The sequence below is a fragment of the Tachysurus fulvidraco genome, chromosome 12 (assembly GCF_022655615.1).
Source record: "Tachysurus fulvidraco isolate hzauxx_2018 chromosome 12, HZAU_PFXX_2.0, whole genome shotgun sequence".
Lineage (NCBI taxonomy): Eukaryota > Metazoa > Chordata > Actinopteri > Siluriformes > Bagridae > Tachysurus > Tachysurus fulvidraco.
The window spans coordinates 19,718,333-19,742,232 of NC_062529.1; the positions used below are offsets into that span (position 1 = coordinate 19,718,333).

Below are 23,900 nucleotides of genomic sequence, written 5' to 3' on the forward strand. Positions count from 1 at the left end.
CAACACAGGGGATGTACAGCATAACAAAACCTTATCAGGGTACAAATAACAACAAGACAAGAGACAAAGGCAGTAGACAAATGACAGATGTTCACAAACAGTGACCTGCAGATATGAGCAATGAACAGAAATTGTACGATAAAGAGAAGATGTGGATTTTTAAACCATATTTACACAAAAAATATAAAAAAAATAGTGTAATGGTAGATTAACATATAGATATGTTAGGTTAATGTATTTATACTTGCAGGGTTTATGTTTAATTCAATATAAATTTATTTGGGCCATGTCTACTCCAGGTTGGAATCAATGAAACATCAAACATCAATGAAACTTAGTGGCCTTGAATTTGACCCACATTTAAGAGTTTATTTGTCACATACACAGTTATATACAGTATAGAACCCAACCATCTTCTCCTCACCCAGTGCATGAGGAGATAAACAAAATATTAGAAACAAAGGTAGAAAATGAACCGAATAGAAGTAATAAGAATTAAAAAAAGAAGTAAGTAGAATATGAGAAAAACGTAGAACATGATGTACATTAATGTTACATGTAGAAATGTGCAAACATTATGGAGAATGAGGAGTGATAAGTGAGTGTGTGGCGTACACCAAGAATACTAGTAAGAATCCTTGACCTCTATGGTAACAGAGATGTGCTGGCTCTGTTATGCTGGCATGATTGAGCTCCACTTGTCCCCATTAGAGGAAAATGTCTCTGTAAACTAATACAGAGTTCTTCTGACTGATCGACTTTGTGCAGTGTTGCCAAAAAGTGCGTGCCAGAAATCACCAGATGCTTTGTCAGACTAATTTGTATTCATTTCCACATTGTGATAATAGAATCAAGACTTTATTTTTAATATGTCACCAATTATGATCTATTACTCCATTATTATTATTATTATTATTATTATTATTATTATTATTATTATTATTATTATTATTATTATTATTATTATTATTATTATAATTACAAGTTAGTTTTCTTTGACTTCTAAGATCGCAGCATTTGTATTTTGACAGATTACTATATTAATGACTGAGAGTACAACATTACATTAAAGGAAACACTCACTGTTGACTATACAGTGTCTAAAATAGAAAGAAAAAAAAGAAATAGAAAAGTTATACATACATTTTAATGAAGGATCATATTTTTTTTATTATATATTTCTTGTTCTGTCTATAGAACAGTTAAGATTGTCCAACTCTTTCGCTTCACATATTACACATTTCATTAATTTTGTTTGTAGCTATTGTAAGATCCTTTGTGAAATTTTCTAGCTTGACGTTGCATCCTGTAAGCTAATGTTGCTCAGTATGCATTTTTAGTTTATTAAAGAGAAGTTAAGAACTTTTTATTGTACTTAACCTCCAGTATTTTAGTGCTGTCCCCAACTTAAACACACCATGAAGGTAATCTGAAGTCTGTTTGTTGAATAATCTTACACATTTTATTCAACATTGATGTTTTTCTTGATCTGTCACCAGCCTATTTTGTTGTGTGACTAATCCTACTCACCATCAAGTGTCTCTCACTACAGTATGTGTGTGTGGGTGAGGGACTGATTTGTGTTATCTCCTTAAGTTGTGTTTGGCCATTTGGCCAAAACTGTAACTGTCGGTTCCTTGGATTGAATTCTGCTGCACTGAAAGTGACTTTGGATGAAAAATAACTATCCTGTTGATATAATTCTGAAATAAATGCTGTAATAAATGCCTGGGGAAAAAGAAAAACATACCCCATGTTTAAAAAATAAAGTCATCCTAGTAAGTGTATATAAAATACAGAGGCCAGATTTCCAATTATAAGATTTTAATAAACCATATATGTCATTATTGAACCTATTTCTTGACATTCTTTGTTTGTTTGTTTCTTTATGCAAATTTACAAGCTTCAAAAGTTTAATTGCAGATGTTTTTTATTTATTTATTTCTAAATTTATTTCTGACAAGATTTGCCAACAGAATTTGACAATTTAAAGCTTGCAAGTAAAAGCATGTGTAAATCTTATTAAGGTTAAATGAAATTGTGTTATTTTTAATCTGATAATGAGAATTCTTTAATAATTTTTTAAAAAATTTACTCGCTATGTTTTTTTTTTCAGTGAAAGTCTGTTCATGGATCAGATTAAGCAAGAACATCTGGGCCTTGAAATGAAATATGATAATATGTTTTAGAGCAAACATTATAGACCAAACATTCTACTATGATTTCATCGTAGTAGTATATAGTATAATTTAATCTGGGCCACTGGATTAAAAAAAAAGCTCCACAAGAACAGATTCACATCTGTGATAGATGCTCGAATATGTTCTGTTCTTCAAAGTCAGTTTAGTGTGTAAAACTTTCCATGACAAACCCCTTGAATAATTCATTTTTACTAAAAAAAAAAATCTACCTCCAACCGACGGTTCGGATCCCACGTGATTCAAGGGCCTTGAAAAACGATTGATGTTTTCATCAATCTGTTTCACGCTGCTTTAAATGGTGGTCACACATTTGTTTAAGCACCCATTAGCGAAAGCTCACGTCGGGGTAATAAAAAAGAACGTGTAAATTGCTGATGAGCTCAGATGCCTGGGCTTAAGCATACCTGTGTGAGTGCATCACCGAATGCCTTATAAAAAGCTGCATGGAGAACAAATGCAGACAGGCAAGTGTGTGCCAAGAGTGCATTCTCCCAGCCTTACAGATACAGAGTCTGGTCTTTGCAACTCTTCTTTTTTCCCACCTCTCTTTTAATTAGCTCACATCACAAACCCACCCAAGCTGTGAATGTACAATGTGTGTGTGTGTGTGTGTGTGTGTGTGTGAGAGAAAGAGAGAGAGAGAGAGAGAGAGAGAGAGACAGAGAGACACACACATACAGTACAAAGAAGAAGAGAGTGTGAGAGAGACACACGCCACAGCCTCAGACACACACATGTCATTTTGACAGTGACTATGTCAGTTTGCCTGTTGTACTGTATAACATTTTAAACTCTGCTTTCAACAGTGTCTTCTCTTGTACAACTTATTAACATTTACTACCAACAGACAGCATGGACCTAGACCTAGTCTCCGAATAAGAGTGAGAGAGTAAAAGATAGCATAGTAGATGTGTGTACTATATGAGTGTGCGTGTTTGTGTGTGTGTGTGAGAGAGAGAGAGAGAGAAAGAGAGAGAGAGAGACTATCTCTGTGTACCTGTAGTAGAATTTTTTACACTCTGTGTGCGACTCACTGACACTTACTACCAACAGACAGAAGGCAGACGACTCAGTTGGACCGAGTCTTTGAGAAAGAGTGAGAAACTGAAAGCTAAAGAACTTTCAGTGTGTGTGTGTGTGTGTGTGTGTGTGTGTGTGTGTGTGTGTGTGTGTGTGTGTGTGTGTGTGTGAGAGAGAGAGAGAGAGAGAGAGAGAGAGAGAGAGAGAGAGAGAGAGAGAGAGAGGGGATAGAAGGCTGGCTGTGTACTCGACACACAATGAAAGACAGCTGGGATTTGGATCAGGGAGGCTTTTTGACACAGAGAATGTGTTCTGGGTCAGCGCTAAGGCATTTCGCTGTGGAGAGATAGCAGTGGGTATCAGCAGAGTGATATGGCACACTGTGGGAAACGCCGGCGAGACTGCCAGCCTCCCAGAGCCTTCAATTACAACAGGATAAAGCCAGCCTTTTTTCCTCCCCCGAGAAGTGTATCACTTCAAAATCGTTTTTTGCCATGTTTGTTATTTGTTAAGTCCGATTACACTTTACGAAACATGACAAGATATAGGAAGCCGGTGGTGATCTGTGGAAGTCTGTTCTCGTGCAATGTGTGTAATGATTATAAGCAAAAACATCAATGGATGAAGACGTGAGAAATGCTATGGCTCATTTGTTCTTGTGATTTTACTGTATGTGAAAATTTTAGCAACTTGGGCATACTGTATTTCAGCTACACTTGGGTGAATGGGTGAATTCTTCCACATTTTCAGTCACTTTTTTGTTACTTTTCCTAATAGCTTTTAAGTAATGTGAAGAAAAGACAAGGACAAGAGGAACCGAGAATATTTTTGGAGAGACATTTAGAATTGCTTATACTTACTTATGCTAGAGTAAAATAAAAACTTCCAGCATTAATAAGCATGCGTGTTGCCTTTATCAAGCATCCCCTCTCCTCTTGACCTTATATACAGTATGTATGTATGTATGTATGTTTGTATATATATATATATATATTTACACACACACAATATAATGTTTCATTGCAATTTCTTTACAAAATCAGTGTATTGCCAGTGTATTAAATGCTACTGTATATGTGATTAACCTATCAAAGCTAATTTATGACAACAAAAGTGGCTAAACATATTCATTTCTATCTCCTGATTTCTAATTCCATAAAATTGGCTCACTTCACATTTTCCCCTTATTTAAGACTTCATTTTTTGAAGCTTTTGTACTCATATGAGACAGAATGGTTGTCAAAATCTGTTTTGTAAGTGATTTCCCCCCTATTTACTCTCCCCTACTTGGTCACCTGCCAATTCTCATGACCTGTCATAGGACAGCTACCAACCACGGAGAGTGAGGGCTAAACCATCCTTTCTCCAAGACACTAATTCTTTCCCTAATAGAGATCGTAATTCTCACAAACTTTCCTTCGCTGTCTCTTTCTATCAACACACTTTAAAGCCTTTGTGCATTGCATCATATTTTCCCATATTCCTTTCCCTCAGAAGTCCTTCCTGTTTCTGGGTGGCCTCATCCTTTTCAAGATCTCCATTGTCTCCTTAAAAAGATTAGAGTGTAACAGTGCGTGATGTATAATACAATATGCAACTGCTCTGTCCTTCAACAAAAATCCCTTTTTAACAAAAATCAGACCAAATCGAACACACACACACACACACACACACACACACACACACACACACACACACACACACACACACATTAATGTTTAAGTGTCTGTTTAGTAGCATATTTGGTTGAATGTTTGTTTTTTTCAAAGGCATATACAGTATGTCCACGTACAAAGTGAAAAAAGATAAATGCCTCCTCTTAATTAAAACAAAGCAATAATTTGTTAAAAGAACTTTTTTGTCACCGATTTTGATTGTGATTTGAGCATAAAGCCAAACTTTTTTTGACCAGATACAAAGGATTGGAAATATCTGAAGAATAAGACTAGTTTAAATAGATCAACAAGGTATATTACATTCATGTATGACGACCTGACGCTTTAGTCACAAAGTTCTGAAAATAAATTGATTTAAATTAGCACTTTTAACAATTCACATTGTCTCAAAGCAGCTTTACATAAGTATAGAAACAGAAAAAATATATAAAAAAATAAGAATAAAAAAATAAATAAAAGTGAATAAATAAATACATTCAAAATATAAAATTCTATCCCTATTTATTTATTTATTTATTTATTTATTTATTTACACAGTCTATGTGTGATATGTGTAGTTTTTTGTTGATGTTGTTGTTTTTGGCTGCATCACAGCTCCATCATATCAATAACTAAGTCTCTCGTGCATTTTAGGCCAAAACTCAGAGTTTAAAATGTGTAACTAATATTTAAGCAGTTTAACTGCATTTGCCCAAATTCACAGCCTGGAGTTGATTTTCTTTAAAAGAATGATTTCCCAGCAGGAAATCAACATTATACCGGAGCTGAAAAACCAGTCCACTGCTCCTTCTAAGCGCTTTCAGGTTGACGATGCTTCCATGTGTTTTTGATGTTTTAAAGCAGCGCCTCCCTCCTTCCAATATAAATGCACGGTTATTACGTAGGTAAATATGTTATAAATATTTTCACTTTTGGTGAAAAGTTTTATGTTTTGTTGTAACACTGTCCAAAATGTAATCGTATCCTGCAGGAGTAAAATCCATGGTTAATTTTATGGCTAAACAACTCAAACTCCTTGCAGAAGGAACACTTAATTTATGATTCCGAAGAGGATTTGTTTCGAAATCCCGCATTTTAGACTGTGTGGCAATAACATAAGCTTGTAATTAAGTATTTGGAAAATAAAATACGATAATATACTGTAGAACTTTAAAAGTAATTTGCTCGATTTAGTCGTTTTAGTTAGATTAGCATGCATGTTTAACAAAAGCTTTAGAATTCAATAGTGTTTTGGGAAAGACCTAAATAGATCTGTCGTTCATTTAGTTACACTAACTGACCACTAACTGTTTTCGGACAACTCAACGTCATGCTCGTATGTTCTTTTTGAATCTCCCATTACAGATTTAGTCCATATTTACTGTTCATACTAAGCTACACTTCTCTGTGAAAGCTTTCCATTAGATGTTGGAGTGTTTCTGTGTGGATTTGTGTTTGTTTAGCTATGAGAGAATTAGTGAGATCACACACCGGCGACAGGTGGGGAGGTCTGGGTTTCAGTCAGTGTTCCAGTTCATCAAAGGGCATGTGGTAGCCTAGTGGTAAAGGTGTTGTGGGCATGTGGTAGACTATTGGTAAAGGTGTTGGGCTACCAATCGGAAGGATGTGAGTTCAATCCCAGGTCCACCTGAGCCCCTGAGCAAGGTCCTTAATCCTCAATTGCTCAGTTGTACAAAAATGATGTAAGTCACTCTGGATAAGGGCGTCTGCTAAATGCCTTAATTGTAATCAAAGGTTGAGTCAGAGTCTGGGCGCTGTGAAGGACTCTCAAGTTTGTCCACTTCAACAGTGGCTGACTCTCTTTATATAAGTATGTGCCTATTATTCAGTACCATCTCTCACAAATTCCTTGTGCTTGGAACGCAGCATAGTTCCACTTTGATGTCAAGTGATTTTGTTTACATTGCTGCGTGTATTCCTTTCTGTTCTATTACTGTCCTGTGTTTAGTGATTAGTTCATTAGTTTTTACCTCTGTATGGTTCTGTATTGTTAAGTGTCCAAGGATTATCTTGGTTATTCTGACCTGTGTGTGTGTGTGTGTGTGTGTGTGTGTGTGTGTTGTGTTGTGATCATGGATTACCCTTGTGCGATGTTGCCTGCCAGTATTCTGACCCTTGTTGTGACATAGATTTTTTTTTACTTGCCTTAATAAAACAAACACAGACTTTACGCAATTGTGTCCCATTAACCTAAGTTACAATGACAAAATACATGGCCTGTATTGATTTAAATCCTGGTTGGATTCATTTAAATATAAAAAGTCTACTTAGAACATAGGCATGTTTGGAGTCTGTTTGGTTTAATGTAAATGTTGCGTTTATTTGTGTCTGTTTGCTTTAAAAGTAAAATCTCATCTTTGAATAACTTCATACACTTAGTATGTTTTGGCTTTATGCACTTAAAAAGGCTAAATTGAATGTCTTCTGAACTACTCTTTTAAAACAGCTGAATTTAAGGGCTGAGTTATATGTTAACATTTAGACTGGGCAAACTTTAAATAAAGTCATTTGGCTTGCCTATAGACAAAGCTATCATCTTACCATAGAATTCTGTTTTTAATTTAGCTCTTTTCGACTAAAGCCAGTAAAATAATTTAAATATAATATATTCATCGGTCCTCACCAGAGCAGTAACTCTGTATTATTTTGTCTACATCATCGTCATGGTTACGGCATAGCTGGAATCTTGAATCTGATTGGTCAGAAGATGTTGAATCGTTTTCAATGTCAGGAGCTTTGGGTATTTAGTTCATTCTAATATTGATATTTTATCATACATGGGAACTTTAACTGTAAGTAACATTTTTAAGCAGGTTTGGGCAAGACGTCAGGATGTATATCTTTACAGATTCTTAGTAACATGAGAACCTGCATTTCTTCTTAACTTTAAGGGAGAAAAAAGAGTGGATAGTTAGAGAATGAATATTTACAGCTGCTGTAATATTAGCAATCTAACAGAAATACCAAGTAAAAATCTATCATTGGAAACCATGGATGGGGGTCTCGAGTCATATGTCTTGACTCCAGTCAGACTTAAGTCGCAAATTTGAGACTTGAAACTCGCTTGACAAATGTTAAAAAAAGACTCGACTTGACTTTGGCTTGACATTCATGACTTGAGACTTACAGTACTTGTGACTTGCGCATGTGTGACTTGCTCCCAGCTCTGTTGGAAACTCTACAGTATAAGAGAATAAAACTCTTGTGTTGCTAAGGTGTTGTTATTGGAAAATAATCAATCCACTACATTTATTCCATTCCTAGTTGCTGTAACGTCTTGGTAGAGACTCTTTTGCTGTATCCTGGTTAACTAATATTGTGTGTAGTAGTGGTGTAAATATTAGTTAAAGAAATTGGCTTATTGCTTTTGTGTGAGTGCAGTTGTATAGTATAAAAAAAGTTATTTTTACTCTGCGTTATAAGATTAATTATTGTAACATTCGATTGAATATAAATAAAATCGTGACAGAATTCTCTAACAGACTGTGTGATAATGATGAAGAGCCCTAACCATTGACCTGTGTTTAAATAACATTACCCCATTCTGCTTATGTCATCAATCGTCACAATTCATGCTTGTGCAGAAAATGAGGTCGTGTAATAGTGGCATAATATTCAGTGTAATACTTTCAAGCCATTCGTTGGGTCATGCAACATTAATGGCAAATGTTCCAAGCAGTTTTTGTGTTATAAGGATACAGGAAACTGTTGTGCATTTGCCGTTACTTTCAGTGCTGCGTCCGCTCTTGCCTCGTCATGATCACAGTGTGATGAGTCATTTTTCTTTTTCTTCAATTTTCTGCTTCCAAAATTCAACAGCCTGCATGGTTCGCTTGCATTTTGCGTGCTGTTGCTGTATTTATAGCTGTAGCATAAGTTCAAAGTCAACTCATGACCAAAGAATTCTTTCGCAAATGCACGAATTTGTCTGCGAGAGCAAAATAGGGCTGGAGATTATACGGTGTAAAAGCCAGCTTTTAAAGAGCATAAATCTCTACATACTATTTTCTAACAACTACAATACAAATGATTCAGTAACTACAGTGAAGCTAATAGAAGAGGTATGTAGTTACAAGAGTGATGAATGTAAACCTAGACCCGCCGACGGCTTAACCAATTTGCTTTTACGTTTGGAGGATTAGATACTAAGTGCACTTCCGCTGAGAAATGCTCAGCTGTTTTCAATCTAGCGGAGTTTCTTAGTGTAACCCAACTCTCAAGTTGGACTGAAACTCCTGCTGATCGGCTAGTCACTGGACAGCAATGCAACACAAACGAATCTGGTGTTAAACACGACTCTTCATAAGTACTTTGTGTTTCCAGAGTAATCTTTCCCTCGTCACATGACATTAAGTATATATTCGACCGGTTTTCATGCTGAAGCCTTGAACGCCGAAGTATGAACTGTTTGAATGTTTGAGGGAACTGCGGGAAGAAGAATAATGTTTGGTCATTATTGTCAGAACAAAGGGTAAATGGATGTGCCATTATTGTTGTCTGCTGTGTGATATACAGCCTCTATTTTCTCTGGTTATTCTCAGCTGGGGGAAATTTCATGACTGTTAGGACTGGGCGAATCTGTGAAACACATGACTCTGCATCTGTATTTATCTACATGGCATGAAAAGATCCATCTAAATGCCGGTTAATTCTTCTGTTCTGTTTGGATAATATTTAGTACATCTCTAGTAATAGCACTTTGAGCAATTTAGATTCTGCTTTTCCAGACATATGATTCATCGAAATGGTAGCAACACAGATGGGTCTGAGTTTCTTAGTGCTTTTATTTCCTAATAGTGAAACTCACTTAAATCGATGAAACGCCTCGTCTTTCATAACTCATAAACCTTTTGCACAAATATTCATCATGCAGCACTTTGCATAGAATTTCTATATTTAGACCACATCACTTTCCTGGACAGCTCTGAAAATTCTTTCATAATCTATCAGAATTGTTGTCTTATTGATTTCAAGAAATAAAAAAGAGAGGCTGATCAAGGCATAACATACTCTCAGTCATGGCTCTCAGTCATTCCACAACATTGTGGACAAAAAAATTAGAAATGGTTAAAAGTATGATGTAATCACTGCCTCATTTCTGTGGAATAAGAGCAAGAAAACACCCTGCGACATGCGGTTATTGGAAAATAAGTAATAATCAAGTCTCCCTGGCTTTGATTATTTTCCTATAAAAGTAAACTTTGTCATGTTTTATTCCTTACATATACGTAGTGTGTACATACCTGCCAGTATAAGTCAGTATATATGACAGTAATATTGCATAATTTATTTGGAGCTCTGTGTGTGTGTGTGTGTGTGTGTGTGTGTGTGTGTGTGTGTGTGTGTGTGTGTGTGTGTGTGTGTGTGTGTGTGTGTGTGTAGTGGTTGATTGGAGATAGAGACAGCCACTGTTCACCTACCTGCACAAAGTCTCAATCCAAACCAGTGTGTGGCTCAGATGGACGCAGTTACGATACAAGCTGTGACCTGCAGAGGGCAAAATGCAAGGATCGCACACTGACGCTTGCCCACAGGGGCCGGTGCAAAGGTCAGTAACCACACAACTCAGCTTTAACTTACTTCTTCACTCAACTTTCCCTTTCTTGGACCTGTGTTTTTTTTTCAGTATGTGTTTAGCATTAACATTAACATTATTGTTATTATTAGTAGTAGTAATACTAGTAATACAGTTTTAGGTCATACTGTGATCGTAATGGTGCTTACATTTTGCTTAATTATTTGACATGAAGGTTTTTTATTAACATTATAATCCTGCAAAAGTTTTTCATGTGTTAATCTCTTCTTTGTTTGATTTTTCAAGTCAGACATTAGTTGTACTGTAAGCAGCTTTCACGCAATCCAAATTTGGTTATTCAGTCCCTACATTAATCATAAATCTGGTCATTCAATAACAGAAAGTGTTTTGTGTGGATCACCAACCTATTAGTGCTGAATTTGGGTAACAAGTGGATAAAACCTGAAAGGATAAAAAAGTATAAAGGATAAAAATGTCTGCTAAATGAATAGACATAAGGAAAATGATCAATTTTTAGCAAAAAGTAAAATTTTGAAGAAGTTAAACCGGCGTATCAAAAATGTTAAGACATGTAAGAATAAGCCTTGATCTCAGAATGAATTCATTACAAATGAAAAACGTCTTTTCCCCCCCCGCGCTTTAGGTAAGATCTATGGGCGGATTGATCAGCCCTTCATACTCACCGCTCCCACGCTGGTGTCAGAAGGTAAAGAGCTAGAAATCAAAGGTAAGACCCACCTGGCTCTTAATCATCAAGAATCTAACTTAAACAAGGATTTTAAAATGACTGTATATCAGTGAATGAGTCCACATGCACCATCATACAAAAGCTTTTTGTGCTATTCAATGGAGCAGTTTATTTACACAGATGGTGATAGGTATGAAAGATTAGGTCACTGGAAATAAAGCTGTATCTGATTTTTGGACTTTACAAGACAGGTGTCCAGCTGTAGGAATTAGATTAGCCTCCAGAGTGTGAAGATCTTTCATTCCATCCTCACTGGTATGCATGGAAGTGCTCACAGACCATGAACAACAAAATGAATCATTGAATATGGCTGGAGCTCAGCATGCTTTATTTCTATGTGTTTGTAATAGAGAATTAAGAATAAAATAAGTACAGATTATGAATTATATATATATGCATCTCTGCATCCCACTGATAACTGATCATCATCATCAAAAATCTCATGTCTGGATGAGAAAACCCATCTCACACGACCAGATGCAAACAGGCAATCATACCGTCATATTGTTGCAGTCACTCATATGAAATATAGCTTATTTTTCTTCAGGACACATTATTCCCAAATTATATCATATACATATTTATATCCAAAACATCTTTATTCAGCAGCAGCCATTGTCAGAATTTGTCAGCAGTTTTGACAGTAGCTCCAGCTACAAAAAAAGCCCAGGTTTATGCATGTTGTAAGACATTACGACCCTTTTATTAAAGCTAAATCATACAGACTTACGGCACATAATCTGTTCGAATTGTTGGGTTCACTTGCAGAAGAGTCGCGCTGCTGCTGCTACCTCTGCGCTGATAACAGGGAAGAGAGTGACAGAAAAACCACATAGAGAAAACCATGTCTTTAAGATTTACTGAGACCAACAGGGAGTATTTATAGAGAGGAACGGTGTAGTATTCTGTGTTATCTATTGATAAACAAAAGACTAGCAGTCAGCAGAAACGGACATGGTGGTTAAAACATTTACGGACGATTTGACAAGTTTGTTACAGAACAAAATCAAACAGAAGAAAACAGAAGGAATGTCAAGCCCAAATCAAAGATGAGGACATAAATAAGGTGATAAACAGATGTACCAAAGAGTCAGGGCAGCATGTGCCATTGATATATACAGAATATATCATTGCCCTCTTAGGCCCAACAGGACGTGTGCATACTCTTAAACAGCATCAAAGATAGTGTAACTGTGCACTGGGCCATGCCAACAGTCCCAAACACAAATGACAGTCACCCTGTCCAGCAAGAAGCAAGACCTGCTTTATTGTGTTGAATTGATCTGTTACGTAAGTGTCATTGGCTAGGGCACATATGTATCTCCTAACACTAGCAGAAATGCACTGAAAGATATATGGTTACAACAGAGAGGCCAAATGGAATGAAAAATCCATTATGCATCGTGAACGTCGGATAAATTGCAAGCGATTTCTGAAAAAAAAAAGAGATTTAGAGATTTGGCCAAATATCCACTAAAACGAACTAACTTCCTGTTTTGATCATGTTGCACCTAAACAACTACAATGAACGATCTATCATTCTTTTATTAATATTGAAATTTATCTGTGTGGTATAAGACAGTTTGTAAAATTATGACAGGCCACATCACACCATCTAGCCATTGATTATTTTCCTTTTATAGCACATCCCATCATGTATTAGATCTTATTGTTCATGAATATATATGCTGCAATATTTGCAGCAATACAGAGTGCTTGGAAAATGTATAAGGATTTCCAGCCTAAAAAGTCTAGAGTTATTTGGCTTAAGCCACCAGCTTTAATATGTCTCTGGGACTGAGAGTGGAAATAAGCCATTCTTAAGTATGGAGTTTTTTTCTTTTTGGGCTCTTGGTTGTTTATTTCCATGTTTCATGTTTCAAGGTTCATTGTTGTATTGTGTTGACCAATGTCATTTGAGTTTCAGATCCTTGACAGACATTCTGCTCTAAAGTTCATTTTTCTCTCAGCGACTGTAAGTCATCCAGGCCCTGAGGTAGCAAAGCAGCTGGGATTTTGAGGTTTTAATGTTGGTGTCCAAAGTTTTGCTTTCTCCAAACAGAACACTGTTTGTATTTACCCAAAAGTTAAACGTTTGTGTCATGTGTCCGCACACAGTTGTTTGAGTAGTGCAACACCCATGCACTTTTTAGCAAACCCGAAAAGAACAGCAAACATTTATTTAAAAAAAAAAACAATGGTTTCTTTGTCAGTTCCTTCTTCTTTCAGTTGACCTTTTAACATACTTATGAATGCAGATGTCATGGTTATGACACATTGCTTTGTCATGTTATCCTAGTACACACTGTACTAGGAGGGAAAAGTGCACTTCAGGTTCAAACTGGGCTGTAATAGAGGCCCACGGTTGTGTGAAGTCATCATTGATCAGCTGTTATTGCTGAGAAGCAGGTAACTAAGATTTTATAAGCCAGGCAAGGACAAACACACACACCTGAATCGACTTAGCTGATTAGAATCGACTGGCGCCCTAGACCAATTACTCTCCTTTCATTACGCTGGAGATTCACATATTTTTTTCATTAAAATAATTTTTATTGTTTAAACCATTTCTCCGATATGGCGCTATAAAATATTGTATAATTCACATGCTTTAGGCAACTCCATTAGTAATGTGAGTAATGTGAACAGAAGTTTCCAAAGTGTGTATAATGAAAGGTCAGACCAAAATAATCTCATGTAGGCTTCTATCAAATGTAACTAAATTGTGAAATCTGCTTTAAACAGGTGTTATCTGTTACAGCACATTTTCCCTTTGCCAGGGTCTGAATCCACTGCCAAGCACTAAACTAGTAAAATTGGCAATGAAAAGAAATCACAGTACGATAAAAGTCCGAAGTGTCTGATTATGAAAGCAGATTTTTTAATAATCTATAATATTTTAATAGTTCTATGATCATGGTTGCACAAAAGACTATATATTAAAATAATCTTGTATTGTTGCACATATCAGCAGTACTGAATCTTTCCAGTTCTCTGGAAAAACCGTACACCTGGCAACATTTTGTATTACACACGAGACTAATTTGCACCTAGTTTTAAGCTTCAAACAAAAGCACAGGAAAAACGTACCTCTGTTAATTGCCTAGAGTTTAATCCATTTTTTATTTACGTAGACATTTCTCCATCTTTTTTTTGCCACATTCCACATTTTTGCAGACAAAGTCATCTAATTATTTAAAATGCAGCAGTCTGACTTGAGCTTATCAAGCGATCCAGGTTCATGTTTCTGTCTCCAAAACATTTAATGGATGAATTTAACTTTAGGTATCTTTTCTCTTGAGCACGCATCTTGCTTTTAATACTTGTAAAACTATATATTTATATACAGACTTATTATATATTCCAATTCATGAGCATGTATCTACTAAATCACAAACAGAGACGTGTTTGTTTAGCAAGAAGACTACTCGCTATTATAGTACTTGGCTGCAAGTGCTCTAGTTCTAGTCTGCAATCCAAGCTTTAAGTGTTGTTAATTTGTATGATATGCACCAACACCAACCAGGTTATTACACCTAATGACTTACATACTGGGAACACAGAAATGTTTCTAATGTAACCCCTTGGCAGTTACGCTGATTCACAAAGCATTTTATATTATTTGAATGACAATGCTGGTCATTGTATTGCCTGATCTTGGAGAAGTAAAAAGCTATCCATAATTAATAAATCTTGGTTATATTGTTTATAATGCGTAGGTATGGCCTACAGATACATTGTATATCAGACTGTATGTTGTGGAGTTTTTAAGATTATTTCAAATAACTATTAATGTTCTTCAGTAACATAATTAAAATGATATAACATTTAAAATGATGTAAATTGTAAAAGTCGTGTAAATGTGTTCCATGTATAGTAATAGACATTGATATAGATATCAAACTTGCACCGTTTTTCTGAGATGTGTAAAGTCCAGCTGTAATTGTATTTCAGATTCAGGTCAGACAAAGTGCTTTGTGGAAAGAAGCCAGGCTCTGGAGCAAGCCAAGTTCCCACAGGAGTCCATCTTCATCCCAGAGTGCAACGAAGATGGGACGTTCGCCCAGGTGTGTCAGCGCTCTGGATCAACAAGTCGTATACATTACATCTGACACTCCTGAACACGAAAAACGGGTCGTCAGGGACTCATATGGTGCCTTGATCTGACTTCATAGGTCACGCAGCCTTCCTGCGTTTCTCATTAGTAGCAGATTATTGGGAAGCTGTTTGGAAAAGTGGACATAAACCCACTTCAGAGACCTGTTCCGCTCACAAGTTCCAGTCATGTATTAATTTATCACAGTCAGCTTGCCAGATTCATACTAACTGTCCATGAAGAGTATTTATTGCTAAAGCTTACACTTCAATCTGTCTGTCTGTCTGTCTGTTAAACATCTTCATCTTCAAGATCTTTTTAGTAGGAAATGTTGAACCTTTTATTATGACTATTATTATTATTATTATTATTATTATTATTATTATTATTATTATTATTATTATTATTATTATGTTGTGTTTGCATGCTCTTAGGTCCAGTGCCACACACTTACAGGTTACTGCTGGTGTGTAACCACAGACGGCAAGCCCATCAGTGGCTCCTCAGTGCAAAACAAGACTCCAGTGTGCTCAGGTACTCCTGGGTGTGTGTGTGTGTGTGTGTGTGTGTGTGTGTGTGTGTGTGTGTGTGTGTGTGTGTGTGTGTGTGTGTGTGTGTACAAAGGCTGATCTTTGGGGCTCTACACGATCACGAGATAATCATTAAAAAAAAATCATTAAAAAAAAAAATTCAATCCTAAAAAATAAAAAATCAATTAAAAATGAAGTAATTATATAGTTTTACAGATTTTTAGTACATGTTAATACAGTATAACTTTTACAACAGATCCAGAATATCTCATGTTTAACATCAAACTGAATCACCTTAATTTCTAGAAGATTGCGAAAGAATAATAAGCTCTTTTTTTGGCTTTTAATTTCAACACCATTGTGATATTCACTCTGATCCACATATTATAAAGTAACTTATTAATTTGAGGAAGAATTGTTAAATAAATCATTAGACATTCCTTTGTGTAGCCTACTTATGCCATTAGCATGGATGATAGTTCACCGACATTTTGTCTCTTTGCAATTCCTGAGCTCAAATCTTAAAAATGGGAATTTTTGAACAGTTTTTCAACAGTTGCACATTTAAAATGATTGTTTAAAATATAAACAGTATAAAATTTTTAGGAGTTAAATGTATTTCTAAAATTTTAAAATGTAATTATAGTGCTAAATTTCACTACAATCACCAGCTGAAAATAGGTAACATTACTAAAATAGTTTATGATTAAAAAAATGTTATAGATTGGCTACGTGTGTGAATATGGCAGCGTATAAGACAGAACATACACACGGATAAGATATATGATGAGTCGAGCAGCCTCGCTTCAGTTGTAGTGAGATTTACTTCAGCGCTGATATTTATGACTGCGGGTTTTTTTGGCAAGGACATTAAAGCATAAATGGACCTGTTCGATCCAGGTTCTGCTCTTCATTACAGTTACTCTGATGTTTATCTTCAGCTATCACCGTGTTTATTTTACACATCCTCTGTTTGTGCACTGCGTCTACGCTTGATGGATGTCGCAGCAGAATTTTTTGTGCTTTTTTTCCCCTATGCATCTCACTGCTTCTTCCCACAGCATTTGTCCACCAGACCCACCATACCAGCACCATTAAAGGCACCATTAAAAAAAAACCCCCAAAAAACATATTCCATTGCTTTCCAAGGAAGATGTTTGGAGTAGAACTGAAAGTAAATGGGACTACTTTACTGTAATGGCTATAATTTTCCTACTAACTCTCTGGAGGTTTGCCAGAATAAGATTGCGGTATGGACAGAGCACCTGTTTCTAGTCTAGTCTTTCTTTCTTTTTTTTTTTACTCGTGTGTTTTTACACTGAATAGTTAAGAGATATATCATGCTGATTTGAGCTTCTATAAATTCTCCAGGTCATTTCACATTGTTTATCATCTCACCCATTACAAGTGCAAGTACAAAAGATAGCTGAGACTTTTCTTTAGTGTATTTGGACATTTTTGAAGGTGGCAGGCTTTGTATTGTGTGTATTTTTTCTTCTTCTGAAGTCTCTACCTTTAGCCCTGTTGTCCTGCATAAGATCCAATAATTTCATTATTGTTTCTTGTGAAGATGCATTCATATATATATATATATATATATATATATATATATATATATATATATATATATATATATATATATACAGTAAAAGATGTATAAATAAATAGAAAATTTGTCAACTTTACAAATTCTTCTGAATGGATCGATTCAGATTATGGGAAAAAAATAGATACATACAACTTTATACTGATGAATCTTAACAAAAATGAAATATCTCAAACACACTTTCAGGAAACATCCATGAATTTATGGGAACTCATGCTGGGACAAGTGGAACGACAGGTAGTACATTATGCTGAAAATCGCCTTATTCCGATTCATTTCTCCCTCCCGTTTGCAATTGGGGTCATTCTAATTTGGTGGACTTATGCATGCCGACCTCACTACGTGCATGCACCTCGATTCCTGTCCACAGACCGAACTTATCTATAACGGTAAATGAGATGTCAGTATGTCTTAATTTTCCGAAACGTTTTTTATTTTCTGTCTTTATTGTACATTTTGTGACATGGTTAATTCAGAGTAATCTACAGTGAATCCTTTTCAGTGTCATGCATGACGACAAACCGTACACAAATCTGTCTTTTATTAGATGTCATTAAATTCATTTTATTGTCTGTTACATGTCATGTCTGTGCCAAGTATTAGACAAGTCACAGATTATTTTTCCAAGTCTGTCCATTCTTAAGAAATGTAGATCTCTGAATCACTCTTTGGTTTAATTCCAAATGAACCCTTCGAGGTCCAGTGTAGACAACAGAGTTGATTAAAATTAGCCCCTAATTTTCCCCTTAATGAAACTATGAAGATCCCTTGTTTCTAATACTGTACAGCAAGATGTGCATGCTTCTTTCACATCTGTATTGCATTTATTGATTTATTGCATTGGATATGTATCACATTTACACATTTATAGTGCATAATACAGAGATATTTTTTAACCCTGTGCTCTCTGTCAAAAGGTTCGGTAACTGATAAACCTCAAGGACCACCTAGCTCTGGGAAAAAAGGTGAGTTGAGTGTGTGTGTGTTTGTGTTTGTGTGTGTGTGTTTAAATCTATTTGGTTTGATGTATAATCCGAGTAACACAGTAGAGAGTCTCTGCCTGTGAACTTTAGAGGATAGTGTTTTCCAGTATCTTTTTGCCTTTACTGTAGGCCGTATTGTGGCAGGAAAAAGCACTTTCCACTTTTATGCCTTATTGTAAGACTATCCGACTGCAGTCAGCTCGTTCCACAGTTTCTATTCTACAACATTTCTACAAGAAGCGACTTATTTGTGTCAAGCTTGACTCCAGGCTTGAGTTTCTGTAAGTACGTGCTTGGCTTCTCAGGGGTCATAAACAATGAAAACATATTCATGTTGTTAGCTTTTACAGCCGGTGTAAGGACTTAGTGCTGATCAAAGCTTTGGAATCGACGTTCCTGCCCCTTTCTCTGCCACGACACACAGTGAAATCTCAAACCACTCATCCAGAGGTTAACAGCAGCCAGGACGCTTTGGAAAGCTAGACTGTCGTTTACAGGCCCCAGGGGAGGTGTAGCAGGGTGGGAGTGTGGCTCGAGGTTTACTGCACAAGAGGAGAAAGGAGTGTGTGTGCACTGGAAGAGGTTTACTGTGAAGCTTGCTTTTTTTCCTGAATCTTTTTTTGGCTTATGTTACACTTTACCTATGTCAGGATGTACCCTCAGAAATACAGCTTTGGCTGAGTGCTCATTAAACACTTTCACATAAACGCATACTTTTCTGTTCATCATGACCATGGCTCATATCTGGTTTTACTGATCTCCAGAGGTGATACATGCCACTTAAGCTGTTCATTTGTAAAGTTTTAGCTATGAAACACATAAGTACATTTGGAATAAAGCCTCAGGGTTCATAAACAATTATATCTTTAGTATCTACCCCCTTCCTGAACCTATGCAGGAGCCTCTTCCCTGCTACCCTTAAACCAATGCAGCGAGCCCTGACTACACCATTCTACAAAATATTTACATTTACAACATACTGGCAGACGTCCTCATCCAGTGAATGACTTACATTTAATCTCATCTTTTATACAGCTGAGCAACTAAGAGTTGTATTGCCCAGCAGTGGAAGCTTGGTGGACCAGGAATTGAAACTTACAACCATACGATTGGTAGACCAAAGCCTTAACCACTAGGCTTGTAGGCCTTGGTGCTCTGAAGTAGGCAACCGAACCTACAGCTATTTTTATGCTTTTTACCTCACACCTCAATATTAAATGGTTTTCAACTCATGCACCAAATCATCAGAGCTTTGAAAAGTACAAATGCAGAATGTAAAAAACTTCTAAAAAACACAAAATTTAACAAACACAAGGATTCATTAAATAAAGATGAGGCATAGCTACTGCTTCTGATTACCAGAGTTCACCCAAGTGTTCAGTTTTTACAAAACTACCATATGCAGGACATTCTGTACTGACAGAGAGGTAGATTCTGTAGCAACACATTCTGTAGATTCTGTAGCAACATGTATTATGTTCGGGCTCACAAGGGTGTAATAATATAAAATAAAGCAGGATTAAATGCAAACATATTACTTTTCTACAAACTAATCTTCGCACATTTGTACCACAAAAGAAATTTGCACTGGGTATGCGCAGGCTGAGATGGTTGATGTCAGTGTTAAGATTTTAAGTGGAGAACGTTTATTTTCCTTATTTTCCGTTCAAATATTACCAAAGTAGTGTTGACGTAGCCTCAGTAAGGAGTCACTTATCCTGAGCTAAGAGCTAGCAGTCAACGTTTATGGCAGACACCTTTATCCAGAGCGACTTACATTTTTTATACAACTGAGCATCCGAGGGTTAAGGGCCGTGCTCAGGGGTCTAGCAGTAGACACTTGGTGGACCAGGGATTTGAACTCACATCCTGCTAATCAGTGGTCCAACACCTTAACCACTAATCTACCACATCCCCACATTTTCTTTTTGAAACCTCATCAAAGTTTACATGTACATTTACAGCATTTAGCAAATGCCCTTATCCAGAGCGACTTACATTTTATCTCATTTTTATACAACTAAGCAATTGAGGGTTAAAGGCCTTGCTCAGGGGACCAGCAGTGGCAGCTTGGTGGATGTAGGAATCGAACTCACAACCTTCCGATTGGTAGCCCAACACCTTAACCATTAACCAAATGTGGATCATCTTTTAAAAACAACTGAAATATGTGGTTGTAATATGCTTCATGTCAGTTTTGTGGGCACACAATGTGCATGCCTAAACCATACCATGAACAGTTATTTGAGCATCCTTTTTTTTTTCTTGGCCAGGGATAATATTCAGTTAATATATATATAATGGCAGCCTATCAAGTGTGCTCCTGCTAGCAAACAAATACTAACCTTGACTGTTGGAGATAATTGAGTAAGTTTGTTCACATAACATTTCTAAATAAATATCTAAATGTAACACTCATTTTTATATTTTGAATGTCAGAATACATGTTAATATTCTAGTCATAGCAATGTAATATATAATATTTTATATGCTCTGAACATTTGCTGCTGTTTTTAGTAATATGCTAATGAAAGTGAGAATGTTACACTTCAATTGAGAGGTTTTGTTTTCCACTCAGTGACGTTTTTGAGTGGGGTGCCTTTTTGAATGGCAGCTACATGATCTAATTGCAGTTTAAATCATGACCTTGTGTGTGACCCATCCTCCTATACCAGCTGATTATAGCATTAGCATGACTCCCTTGCATGTGCTCGATGGGGCCCAAAATGCAGAGGGACGAATGCAATGCAACATACTTGGGTAAGTACTGTAGGACACTACAGTCATGATACTGCTTAAATATGTACAGTATATAAATAGAAAAAATAGCCACCACGTGAGCACTATTGAAGCAATAGTGTAGGAATTAATGATAGTCTGTTCTTTATATTCTCTCTCTTCTTAATGTACAATGAATTATTTTTGTTTCTGGTGCTCTTGGCCGGGCCATGTGCAAATCCCAACCATTCAACAGTTCTGGAGAGTAGATTGTATTAACCTCAATAATGGTAGTCTCTTTCCGGTTCTTTCTCACCCTTAACCCAGATGATGGCTCCAAACCCACACCAACAATGGAGACCTATGTCATCCCTGATGGTGAAGGTGAGCTCAAGATTACAATATTCTAGATTTTACAATAGATTATTTATGTTTTAAGCTGGTGTGCTTGGCACTATTGCAATTTTATTTATTTATTTGTTTATTTATTTATTTTTTTCTACAGAGATCATAGCCCCCACCCTGAGGGAGAAGCAGCTACCCACCAACAAACAGAACATCTCCAGCAGCAGAAAGCCAGGTGGGAGTGCACTCTTTCCTTCAACGTGCTATAGTATTAAGCGTAATTTTATTATGTTTGCACTCCAATGCGGTGAACAGTAAATCATTTGCTTTGCTAATAATTTAAGTCAGCATTCTCTCACCAAATTAAAGATTTACAGCGACACGACGTCTCCAGCCAAATCATCACTGACTTTTTTCCAGTTGCAAGAAATCTAAATACATGACATTAAACATCTTGTTAGAAAATTTGGATCTTGATAGGCATCAAACAAGCACATTTTGAGCAGCAATACAAGCTGAAGTCTATTATTTCAGCTGCTGTTATGGATTCTATGGCTAATATCTTATCACCACAACTGAAACATCTTACATTCAGATTTCAGGATGTTATAAACAGTCTTGATAATAGATAAAAGCCAATCGCTATATCGACAGTCCCACAGACACACCGGCCACTATGACTGTGCTATACTCCAGGAAAAGAAGTCAAGAAGCTGTATGATTAACTCACCGAACTGGAAAATAATGTGAGGTTGGTTGGTCATGGTGTCTTTTCTCCAGCAACATTTACCCACGTGGATCCGTACCCTTGCTGGCCATGAAATCACAATTCAGTGGGCTTGTTTACAAGAGGGGAAAAAAATTGCTCCAGTCCAAGATTTTTCAGGAAGTGATATTAATAGGAACCAGGGCCGCTCATCCAACATGTGACCTTTGTTTTTCTTCTGCGATTATAGCAATGAGATATTGAAAGATGCTTCAAAGATCATCAAGAGATGCCACAGTTCAGAAAATGTTCACCTGCAGTATCCATCGACGCTTTTATTTACATCATTTAGCAGACACTCTTATCCAGAGTGACTTACATTTTTATTTCAGTTTATACACCTGTGCAATTAAGTGTTAAGGTCCTTGCTCAGGGGCCCTGCAGTGACAACTTGGTGGACCTGGGATTCGAACGAATGACATTCTGATCAGTAGTCAAACACCTTAAACACTGAGCTACCACATCCCAGTAACAGTTGCTTACAGTTGCAATCAGACAAAACTCGATGAAACAATTATAATTATACGGTTTGTGGACATTAGTCTTTTCTACCCACTTCTAAGTCGGTAGAAAAGACTCAAACCGTATGTCCACAGAATGTCCACAAACCGTAAAATTCAGGTATAAGCTTAGACACTGTCTTTTATTTTATTATGCCATAACGTCATTAGAACGACCCACTGCCATGATAAGGCTACAGCAGACGAAGACAAGGATTGAATTGATTACAAAGCACCCAACTAAACCCACAATGTATGCTTTATTGAACCTTGTATTTGGTGGGATGTTTTGTTTCTATACTCATTTATTTGAGGTTATGAAGTACCAAAGCGTGTATTTTGAGGTGACACGTCTGTTACCTGTTAGCTTAATTAGCCTTGAAGCTGCAACTAAAATACAAACTACAAAAAAAATGATCATTAGCGGCAAAGAGTAAAGCTTGTACTGAAAACAAGGAAGCTCACAAATCGGCATCCATTAAGCATTACGTCGGGTAGACAGATGGATTTCAAAGGGTGTCATATTATAGCATTTTTGCCAAAGCACTGAAGATTACTCAGTGTGTTTGGTCTTGTTTAAGATTCAATGTAACACATGTAAAGGAGTGGGAAATATAACTCCTCACGGATTATGGTGCCTGTCTCTCTCTCTCTTTCTGACGCTCTCTTTCTGACTCAGGACAGTCTCAGGACTGTTCTCTCTCTCACAGCTCTCCTCTGGGTAATTTATTTAGGGTGTCTCTTCCGCAGTTTCCTTCAGATGAATACAGCACCCTCTGGGCATGCCTAGTCAGCTCCAAGATGCTGGGGTAGTGCTCAAGATCAGATTGGATTATAGTCTAGGAGATTCATGATTGAGAGCAGAAGTGTACTGGCTGTATGTTACGTATGAGTGTGCATGTGTTTAAAGCATCTGCATGTGCAATTCCAGTAGCATGTTAAAAACTGTTGTGAGACATGGCTGTGGGATAACTCTGTGTTGGTTACGGTTGGTAAAGAGAGACAAAGTTGTTTATCTTCTCGTCCGCCATAAAACATTTTGGAGCATTTTGTGGTTTAGCAAACACTCTGTCAGTGTAGCGTAAAAACTGATTCATGTTGACAGCTGTTTGGGATCCTTTCAAGGATCCTCCTGCTTCTGATTAGCATTTGATGTTCTGAAAAGACGAGCAGAC

General features: G+C 36.6%; 1 protein-coding gene across 7 annotated transcripts in view; it reads left to right on the top strand.

Annotated features, from left to right (window-relative positions):
* Nucleotides 1-23,900, top strand: part of smoc1 (SPARC related modular calcium binding 1) — a 45,412-nt gene that overhangs the window by 5,158 nt on the left and 16,354 nt on the right. For 4 of the 7 annotated variants that reach the window (XM_047821536.1, XM_047821538.1, XM_047821535.1 and 1 more), the window contains exons 2-9: nucleotides 10,280-10,445; nucleotides 11,077-11,160; nucleotides 15,136-15,248; nucleotides 15,712-15,811; nucleotides 17,600-17,650; nucleotides 18,331-18,378; nucleotides 21,409-21,498; nucleotides 21,620-21,694. In XM_047821536.1, coding sequence (XP_047677492.1) covers nucleotides 10,280-10,445; nucleotides 11,077-11,160; nucleotides 15,136-15,248; nucleotides 15,712-15,811; nucleotides 17,600-17,650; nucleotides 18,331-18,378; nucleotides 21,409-21,498; nucleotides 21,620-21,694 — 727 coding nt within the window. The remainder of the gene's footprint in view (nucleotides 1-10,279; nucleotides 10,446-11,076; nucleotides 11,161-15,135; nucleotides 15,249-15,711; nucleotides 15,812-17,599; nucleotides 17,651-18,330; nucleotides 18,379-21,408; nucleotides 21,499-21,619; nucleotides 21,695-23,900) is intronic. The other 3 variants (XM_047821539.1, XM_047821540.1, XM_047821541.1) reach the window with 3 other exon arrangements.